Source organism: Lolium perenne, chromosome 5 (genome assembly GCF_019359855.2).
Source record: "Lolium perenne isolate Kyuss_39 chromosome 5, Kyuss_2.0, whole genome shotgun sequence".
Classification (NCBI taxonomy): domain Eukaryota; kingdom Viridiplantae; phylum Streptophyta; class Magnoliopsida; order Poales; family Poaceae; genus Lolium; species Lolium perenne.
In genome coordinates, this window is record NC_067248.2 from 179,221,607 (window position 1) to 179,232,073 (window position 10,467).

The 10,467-nt window shown below is 41.0% G+C and overlaps 1 protein-coding gene across 1 annotated transcript; it reads right to left on the minus strand.

The window, feature by feature from the left end:
• Positions 1-282: 282 nt before the first annotated feature.
• On the minus strand, positions 283-9,257 carry LOC127300787 (probable LRR receptor-like serine/threonine-protein kinase At1g51880). Its single transcript, XM_051330960.2, has 10 exons — positions 8,862-9,257; positions 3,770-3,905; positions 3,610-3,681; positions 3,173-3,250; positions 2,851-3,008; positions 2,492-2,754; positions 2,247-2,373; positions 1,745-1,813; positions 1,457-1,646; positions 283-1,052 (listed from the first exon to the last, which is right to left on the minus strand). The coding sequence occupies exons 1-10, from the start codon at positions 9,004-9,006 to the stop codon at positions 659-661; spliced, it is 1,632 nt and encodes a 543-aa protein (XP_051186920.2). The 5' UTR covers positions 9,007-9,257; the 3' UTR covers positions 283-658.
• Between the last annotated feature and the right edge of the window lie 1,210 nt (positions 9,258-10,467).

Consider the following 10,467-nt stretch of genomic DNA (forward strand, 5'->3'; position numbering starts at 1 on the left):
CACCCATGAAGTATACCCACAACATACATGTTTCTAGCGTCGATGGGAAGAGAGGTCACATTATAGCCAGAAGATATATCCTTAGCCACCTGCTCAAACTATGTACATACCACCCCCAAACAACTCGCGGTGTTCCTCTGGGTGAGGAGTAAATCACGAACAAAGTAGTGTCTACACTAGTTACTCTATCAACATCATGTTATTCCTACATAGCCGTAGTAATAAAATCAATGCTACACCTCCCACCGAAATGAGGATTTTAAACTTGCGATCAATGCCACTTAAGCAATTGTCCGAAATATTTACAACACTACTAGGAGGTACAAGTTCAAAGCTACTATCACAGAGAAATTTACACCAGAATAAAATGTTTACATTTCTCATCATGATGACAAAACAACAATTTGTGAAACCACACCAATTGACCTTAATATAATTAAAGGGAATACAAGCACATCCACTAAGCCACACCTTATATTGTTTGCACACGGAACATAATCAATGCAACACACACATACATGCATTAAACACCAATGCCCACAGTAGTGCGCACCCACATGCCCACAAGTTTACCGTGATACAAATATTATTCACAACATCATGTTGTAATAGAGACCTATCAACGATATCATGGAAAAAATCGAGGCAAGTGGTAACTTCATCTTGCTGATGGACCAAATGTGGACACCGGGGCTCCAGCAGCACTCATGAAGCTTCCCAGGACGCTATTATCCTCGCGAGATTCTTCCAATGCAAGGCTCTCTTTCAGCTGGGCCACCACGACAGCCATTGTTGGCCTTCTAATAGCAGCATCCGATGTGCAAGCCATTGCAGTGTCAATCAGTTTCCACATGGAGTTGACATCATAGGCACCTCCTAGCTTAGGGTCAGCTACCATGCTGATGTTCCCACTGGCAATCTTCTGTTTCACACGTTGAACAATGTGGCCATGGCCTGGCAATATTGGAGCCTCACCGGTGGCTACCTCAAGTAGGACAACACCGAAGCTATAAACATCGCTACTCTCAGTGAGCCAGCCAGTGTGGTAGTACCTGAAAAAAATAATTCATACATAACACAACCAAAATTAGTTCTCTTTTTTATATGATGGAAAAAATGATAAGACATAACTGTGTTAACGACTTTACATGTCAAAGTTCATATGGTTATGCAACAATTATTGCAATTTCGTCACATGATTATACAATTTTCCAAGTTGGAAACATAATAAATTAGATGCAATAAGGTAGTTACTTTGTCTTAATCGCCATCACCATTCCTTCCTTCAAATACAAGCCACATCTTACCAATCCAAAATTTGATTAAGAAATTAATAATACTATGTTATTTTAGTAGTTTTCTTTATTGACACATCAAAAGTGGACTAGTTAAAAGTATAAAAAAAATGTGAAGGTTTACTTCATGTTCAATCATATATAGTGTAGAAAACACCTACTCGGGGTCCATGTAACCTGCTGATCCAGCTGCATTGGTTGATATATGAGTCTGCATGTCGTTGAAATAAGTTTTGCATAGTCCAAAATCAGCTATTTTTGCTCGGAAATTTTGACCTAAGAGAATGTTGTTGGTTTTCACATCCCGGTGAATTATTGGCAAGCTGCACCCCTTGTGAAGATAGTCCATGCCTAAAGAAATAACAGCAAGGGCCTTAGAGAAAGGGGGAACAGATGATCTACAACATGTGTTCTCTGAGAAATACAAATATATTTTCACTATACCCTACCTTGTGCTGATTCAAGCACAATTCTTACACGTGTCCCCCAACTCAAGGTTTCACCAATACCTCTTTTTCCTTCATATAAACCCATAGTAACAGTTAGAATATAACGGCATTAGAAACTTTACACGTGAAACTTTATACATTCATGCAACATTTCCTTGTCTGTATATATTTTACAATCTCTTACAATTATCCGAGCTGGAATCTAATAGATTAGTTCAAATAGTGTTGCTACTTTGTTAGCACACAATTACCAATATTGAGAAAATGGATAACAAGTAATATCCAACAATGAATAGATCCTACTTAATACCTATGAATGCATGCACTTCCTAAGGATCATAAGTAGATATCCTCAAACTATATACAAAAAGTATGAAATATTTTAAATCACTCAAGATAGCCTCTCAAGTTCAAACAATGCATAGAAAATTCATCAACTTTTTTAAGACAACCACAAAATTCGTTATCACTTAATCATACTTAGGTTTGTAAAACGACAAACCTCTCAATAGATCACAAAGACTGCCTTGAGACATGTACTCGTAAACAAGTGCCAAATGATCCATCTCCCAGCAGTAACCAACCAAAGAAACTAGATTCCTGTGGTGCACCTTTGTCAAGCTATTGACCTGTGTGACGAAACATAGCACATAGGAAAAAATATCTTAATTTGCATGTAAGATCACTGTGAAAGCAGCTCGCTTACTTACTTCTCAAATTGCAAATTTTCAACCAAGGAAGAAATACCTCGGCTAAGAACTCATCAAGCCCATGTGACGATGTCTCGGATCGCATCTTGACAGCAACCTCAGTATCGTCTTCTAAACGGCCGTAGTACACGAGACCAAATCCTCCTTGTCCAATGGACCGTTCAAATTTATTAGTAAACTTCTCAAGCTCCTTGTATGTGAATTGGCGATTTTCAGAATTGTGCAGGTGATCCCCATGACTTTTCATGCTTACTGCATCACTACTAGGTTTTTGCGCGTTGCGATGATCATACGTAGAGACTGGTTGGAAAAACAATGTCAGTTATATTACGTAAATGCCAAATATAGTCAGTCTTAATAGTTAATATAATTTTTGAAAGAGAAGAGAATACGTACTTTGGGGCTTTCTCTTCCTTCTCCAGATCAAACATGAAATAACAAGTACAACCAGTACCACAATGGGAACCACTACTGAAATAGATATTATAGCTATTTTATTTTTTGATGGAGGCGGACTTATTATTTTGTTGCACATATCTTCACCAGATTCAGATCTGAAACAGTGAAATTAAATCAAACAATCGGTCCAGGGTTACTGTGTTACAATTTTTTTTATCTTGAACAATCATGTGCCTAAAATCATAGAAAAAAGCATTCAAGTACAGTTATGATGCATGTTTACATAAAAGGAAACATCATGAAGAAAACCGGCCCGAACCTGAAAACGAGTGGTCCTCCATTGTTTTTACAGAGGGTATACGGAATTGGGCCATTCAAATTATTGCCAGACAGATTCCTGTAGAAAGAAACGTGTAGTTTTAGGTTGCGCTGATAGCGTTTATCAATATTGTAGCAAATGCAGCAATATATATCCAAATAGAAGTCCTCTCAAGTAGGTCATATTGGTATTCTTCACTCGTGACTACAGTTAAACGGGAATTCATATTCATGTCAAATGGAAATGTCAGATATTATGGATAATATTGAGCTATAGAAGGCAAGTATGATGCCCTTTTATGCACTATTCCCCCACATTTCATAAATCATCTAGACAGAGAGCGCTGTGGACTCTGGAGTGAAAACATGTGGTTATGAAACTTTTTGTCGCAAATTTGTATATACCATGGTCATCCTATATATATCTAATATACTTACAGGAATCGGAGTTCGGTGAGCAATTTGAACTTATCAGATATAGATCCATTCAAGTTATTGTTGGACAGATCCCTGCATAACAATAGACATTCCAGCATAAAGCAAAGATTATATATTTGGACATGCAACATGAAAGACCATCAACATACTCAGCACTCACAAAGAGATTATCCTCGTAGTGCCGGTTGAGTTACTACATTTCACTCCACTCCATGTATAGTTGGCTGGTAAACATGGATCACCATTCCAGTTTTTCAATACTCCATAATGGTACTTGATGGCCATCATTGCATCGACTACCATCACAAAGTGAAAAGGAGGGAGTGGTGAGAACAAAAGTTTGATCATAATCCTGAAAGAACTGTTGAACCATTTCAGCAAACACGTTGAAAGCATGGGTAGCAGGGACGGAGCCCCGACGTATTTCGCGTCTGGTTTGCGTATGCGCACGCGGTGGTGGCCTCACTGCTGGCGCTATGGTTGGCGCCTACATTGGCAGCACGAAGGTGGCGGTCTGTTTTGCTCTGGCCGTGCCAGGTCGCCAGTATCTTCATGGTAGCCTTCACGGCGGGGCCAGCCAATGCACTATGCATCCCCAGCAAGCCACCGCCAACAGCAGCTTTTGGGGCGCGTTTGGTAGTTTGGATGGACCTTGGCTCGCATCGGCCCAACAAATTTTAGTCCGTTTGGATGCCTGCAACCCACTGCGTTCTTGCATGAACCGGGTTTTAAAACACCCCCGGGATAGGCCCTGGAGGAACGTCTGGAATGACAGTTTCTCCAGGACCAGGCCCGTTGCGGCCAAAAGCCTGCACGCGTGGAGAAGGGAGGCGGAAACGCCGCGTCCCTTCGGGAACACGTGCCATAATTAGGCTCAACGCTCCCTCTCCTTCCTCTCACTCGCGACCTCCCCCAAACTGTCACATCACATGGCGGTTCCCCTCCCGCCGCACGGAGGAGCACCGGTACCGGAGGAGGAGACATCGGCGAGCAGCACCGCGACATCGGCCGCAATCTGCTCCGCAGTCTTCATCGGCATCTTGACTTCGCCCGCGACCTCGAGCTCGTCCTCGGCCGGAACAATGGCGGTAACGACATCTCCTTCTCACCTTCGTACTCGTTCTGGCAGAACATGCCATTCTCGGACATTTCCAACGGCATGCACATTAGATCTGCTAGGGTTTCCGTTAGGATAGCGGTCGGATTGATGTTTGCAAGGTGTTCGTCCCCATTTCTTGATGTTCTTGTCCAGTTCTTGCTTTTCACGGTCTTGATTTGCTTAGATCTGTTACTCTAGTATCGGATTGCGGTAGATCCTTCCTAGTTCGGGCTTTGGATTGCTAAAACTGGCAGATCTTACTGTGCATGCAAAGAGGGGAAGGGTTTTTTGTGCTGGGGTTTAGCATGTTGAGATTGCTGTGCGGAATGAGTCGCGGTAATTTGTTGTAGATTGTGTAGTTTCTGATTGAACTAGGCCGATGATTGTAACCGGTAATCATAGTGTGAGGAGATGATTGATCAGAATCTATGGCATGACTGAACATCACCATGCCATTGGTTTAGATCAAACATCTCCTCCATATGTGCTCATTGTATGAGGGCTATGCTACCTTGCTTTCCATGTTTGTACTTCTTCAGTTGTTCAATGACCAATGATTTAACTATGTCACAACGGAAGGCAGAGTGCTGCCCTCAAACTTAGTCGTGTGTGCCATATTTCTTGCATACTAGACTTAGTTTGCGGACAGTCCCTTTGCCTGCCGTGTGATCCAATATATGAGGCCTCATTTTGTTTGTCTAGTGCATTGGCCAATGATTGAACAATGGCACACTGGAAGGCAAGGTGCACACCTCTAATGGCATGTGTTCTTGTGGCAGACTGAGAAGCTCAAGCTTGGATCAGCTGAGACCCCTGACGAGGGACCGTCCAAGAAGCGAATGGCGGCTAACGTCGGCCACTTCCAGTCGGACGTAGGGTCGGACCAGTTCCTACGCATCGTCTTCAGGCCCACCTTCAACCGGCTACGGATCCCTCATGATTTCGTCAGGTGGTTCGGAGAAATCTCTTCGAACATCATCGTCACCACCAACACTGGCTGCTACTGGAGGATGGCTACGGTGAGAGAAGGCGATGACGCATACATCGACCAGGGGTGGGCAGCCTTCACCGTCGCTCATCAGCTGCAGATAGGCCAGTTCCTCATCTTCAAGAAGGTGTCCACCTTCCAGTACAATGTGGTCATCTTCGACCACACCTGCACTGAGGTGATGACCATGTGCCGTTACCATGGCGACGCCACTAGGTGTGTTGTGTTCCAAAGTCATGTCTGAAGCTTACCTGGTCTGTGTGTAGTTGCGGTTCCTGTTGTCTGTTGAACTATGATCGTCTATGGTGTGTCATGAACTATGATTGTCCTGTGTCGTGAACTATGACCGTGTTTGAACTATGATCAGTGCTAAGTTTGCCTGAACTGTGATTCTGTTCTTGCTTGCGCTGTTGATCTCGGGTAACCTCACCACCGAAGGTAAGAGGTAAGCAGAAGCAGATTTTGGGTTGCAACCAAATAATAGGGGCGCCGTTCTGGGCTGCTACAAAGCCTCAAATCCAACCTACCAAAAGGGCAGAGCCCAAATCTCCACGGGGCCGAAAAAACTCTATGCAGGCCACCAAACAACGTGGCTTTTATGGCCCATGGCCCGTCTGCGACGCGCAGGTGACTCCTTCCCGCTACGCCAGTGGTGCACGAATATGATGCAGGCAACCAAACGCGCCCTTGGTGAACTCCAATCCTAACCGCGTGGAGATTGTAGAGGACGACACTACCTATACGGTCAACGGAGCACACGGGACCTCAGGGCTAGATGCACATGGGACCAAGCACCCTCTTTCAAACATACTCCTTCCATTCACAACTATCTCGCTTTCTAGGTTTAGTCAAAGTCTAAATTTATAAAGTTTAATCAAGAACAGTGAAAAAATATCAACTTTCATAATATCAAATGCAGATATAAAAATATATTTTATGACCGATTTTAATATAATAAATCTTATGATGTAGATGTTGATATTTTTTCCTAGATATTTGATTAATCATTATAAAGTTTGACTTTAAATAAGCCTAAAACACGAGGTAATTTTGAATGGATGGTGTAAGAGAAAAGCTATTGGCCACGGTGTTAACACGAGGGGATACAAGTAGCACCATCAGTCCCGAAGAGTGACATTAGCTGGAGCCCTTTTAAAAAAAGGAATTGAAAACTTAATTACAAAGTTTTTTTGAAAATATAAATAATCTGGATGTAGGCAACTATGTACACTACTACCATGCAAATTTTTAATGTGAAATACCTTATATTGTAGGCTCAGCAAAAAAATTGACAAATTTTAGAAGATTCGAAAGTTGAACTATTCATGCTCTTAGATCTGCATTTCTGTTTTTTTTTTGCTGAATATAGAATACAAGGTATTTCGTATTGAAAATTTATACACGGGTAAAATAAATCATGGACTACATTCTTCTATTTTTTGAAAAAATTCAAAGCTTCAAATTTGGATTTTTCAATGTTTTCAAAAAAAGCTCTAGAGAGCTGAGCTTGTGTGCCAAAATGACACACTCCGTCAGTCCCATCATATTAACTTGACAAATGGCAAAAGATGGGATAGAGATTTGGTGCACATGAGCACCAATAATCTTGTTTTTTAAATAAATGAAAAATCATATTTTTGAGTTTCAAAATATTCGGAAAACAAAAATCTGCATATAGCCAATAATGTATCCCACCAACGTGTAAAATATAAATTTTAAATAATTTATATTTTAAGCTACACAAAAATGACAAAAGTGCATATCTGAGTAGTCATTTTCAGATCTCCAAAAACACATAAGTGTTTATTATTTTTATCTATCACAAAATTTAAATAATTTGGGGTTAAGATTTTGTATGATTGTGAGATGTATCACTAGCAGTCTCCAGAATTATTTTCAGATTTTTTAATAACTTATAAATTTTTTTAATTTTTTAAAAGTGGCGAGAGCACTGAAGCTCGGGAGCCAAAAGCACTTTTCGCAAAAGATGTTTCTACAATGCCATATACAATTGCCATGTATATATAGAGGGAAGAAAAAATAGGTACCTATTTGAATAGCGGCAGAAATTATTTATGCTAATAAGAACTTGCAAATGCATGAGTGGTACATGTGTTCAGCGGTTGGTCATATATAGGTAAACGGAGCGAGAGAATTATTCGAGCAGTTCATCCAGTCTGGCTCCCTAATTTTAGCCAATTATAAACTCATGTTATTGCAGCTAGTTATTTCTCAGAGTGTTATTGTTTATCACCGTTGCATGTGACGATGATTGTTGTCAGTCGGTTTATTGAATGTGGAATTGACTAGAACAGCTGACTAGAATATTCTATTCATACTAGTGCCGGTTTTATGTATATGCTCCCTCTGATTATTTACTTCAAGTTTTGGGTTATCCAAGTCAAACTTTGCTAAATTTAACTAAAAATATATAGCAAAAATATCAACAATACCCAAAGACATGCAATATAGATATATAGTTTATAATGATTCTAATACAATATATTTTACATTATGTAAGTTGATATTTTTTTGCAAATTATTTAGTCAAACGTTTTAATGTTGGACTTTGACAAATCCTAGAACGTAGTTTATTTATAAATGGAGGGAATATCATACTAACTCTGTTTCATATTAACTATCAAAGATTTGTTTAGATTATCATATATCTATACTCCCTCCGTTTCAATGAATAAGGCATCCGCGTTTTTCGAGCTTTTTCTTTGACCAAAAATTACTTCAAATATACAAAGAATATTGATATAAATTAGCATCTTTAGAAAGTGATTTTTAATATGAATCGAACGAAACTAATTACGTACAATATAATCAAGATTTTTTTGCTTTTTTTGTTCAAAGTTCGTCTTGAAATGCATGTGCACCTTATTCATCGAAACGGAGATAGTACAATAAAAAATGTTCTCGGATACATGTGTATCTAAATAAAATCCGCAACAGTTAATATGAGACAGACAAATGATTATATATGTTATATAAAGTCGTGAGGTGATCGGTATGAACGATATGTTATATAACTGTAACAAAAGTTAGAATCATTTTGTTGAGCTCCGACGTTAAAGATATGTTCACGAATGGAGAGTTTGTACCTTCAGAAAGGAATAGACCAACGAACTTAGAGAGATAGAGAAAGGTGAGACAACTTACAATCCTTGGAGAACGTTGTCGAAATGACGTTAGGGATGAGTCTGTATATCTCATATGCACTGATCAGCGGGGGCAGCTGAGAGTCACTGGTGGCCGTAAGAGTGATATTATAGTTGCCGTCCAGCCAGCCAGAATTTCGCACCATCGAAGCCTTTAGGTACGTCGGGCTGTAATAGTCGACATTTTGTTCGTTGATCCTGATGTTGAACTGCCGGGACTGGATATTCTGGAAGTCCGTGAAGTGCAGGAACACCTTGAACGATAATAACGAATTGTTCCATGCCGTGACGTTCAGCACCGTGCCATTGCTTACAGTAGTAATGGCTGTCTGAAGAACGGGGATGGGCACCGCGCAGCTGTCCTGATCCGGAGGGGCGATGCTATGTTGGGTGGAAATGTTTACCCACGATGGGTTGGCGGGCTGCAACGTGGCTGATCCAAACCAGTACCTGTCGTATGGGTCGACGGGAAACCTTCATGAAAAAGGACAATCCATCGTTAGGAATAAATTGAGTAATAGTAAAACTCAACCATTTTGGGGCTCTCACAGCGATTTGACATTTTTAACCGTTAGATCTGCTCATCTAACACTCCAAATCAACTCACTAATCCCGAAACGGTATGTAAACTCGGTTTAGGGCATGTACAATGGTGATGACTCAGCTGTCTGTAAGGGGTAGTTATAGGTGATTTTGGTGATGTGGAGGAAAGAGAATGAGGAGAGAGAGGGAGGCTGTCTGTAAAAGTTCTGAGACGATCTGCAGAAACTTCTTACAGACGGCTTACAGACAGCATTTTTGTTGTTGTATGAAGGGTGTCTATAACTTATACTCACACATGGTTATGGCTAAAAATAGATAGCTTACAGATAGACCATTGTAGACACTGTCTATACTGCTGTCTATATATGATATGGAATGCTATTATAGACACCACCTGTCTAACCATTGTACATGCCCTTACTTCGTCTCATCGAGTTAAATGGCCCAGCATATCGTTACTGAGCTTCTACTCCAAAAACCTACTTGCCCTCACTGTGGTGAATCGGGCCAGAATGTGTGAAGCCTCAGAAAATTTGTTGGGCCCGTGAGAGCTCGCGGAAATACGGGGTTTAAAACAAATCTGACTCAAATGGGTTACTGTAAGTTACAATGGCTTTAATTGATTGCTCAGCGGCCGTGGCCCCGTTCCCACTCTTCTCCCATGCGTAGCTGCGTTCTTCGGTTACCATCCAGGCCGCGGGAATTAATTGGCTGTAGTGGCATGCAGATCTTTTGTTTGGTTGCCCCTTTTATTACTTCCAATTTGTCCGTATAAATGTCTTTGATTGAGTACTCCTTCCGTTCATATTTCCCGCGGTTTGATGGTTTCGGTTGGTCTCAGTTTCTCTACTACTTAAAAAGACTAAACTGGTTCCTTATTCCGCCAATACGTTTCGTCGTCCTTTGGTCGTCCACTACGTCGTCGCGCGTTGTAGCTACCGAATGGGCCAAGCCCAACAATACATCACCTTCATCTTCTTGCCTCTCTAAAAAAATGAACCATGGGACTACCCCTGTGGAGACTGCCCTTGGTGCCGATAACCCCCATCCCCTTCCCTCCTTGA

Coding starts and splice junctions, on each gene's coding strand:
- LOC127300787 (XM_051330960.2), bottom strand. CDS start 9,006: ATGGTGCGAAATTCTGGCTGGCTGGACGGCAACTATAATATCACTCTT. Junction 1,814..2,246: donor TCTTTGTGATCTATTGAGAG/GTTTGTCGTTTT, acceptor GTTTATATGAAG/GAAAAAGAGGTATTGGTGAA. Junction 1,053..1,456: donor GCAGGTTACATGGACCCCGA/GTAGGTGTTTTC, acceptor TATTTTTTTCAG/GTACTACCACACTGGCTGGC.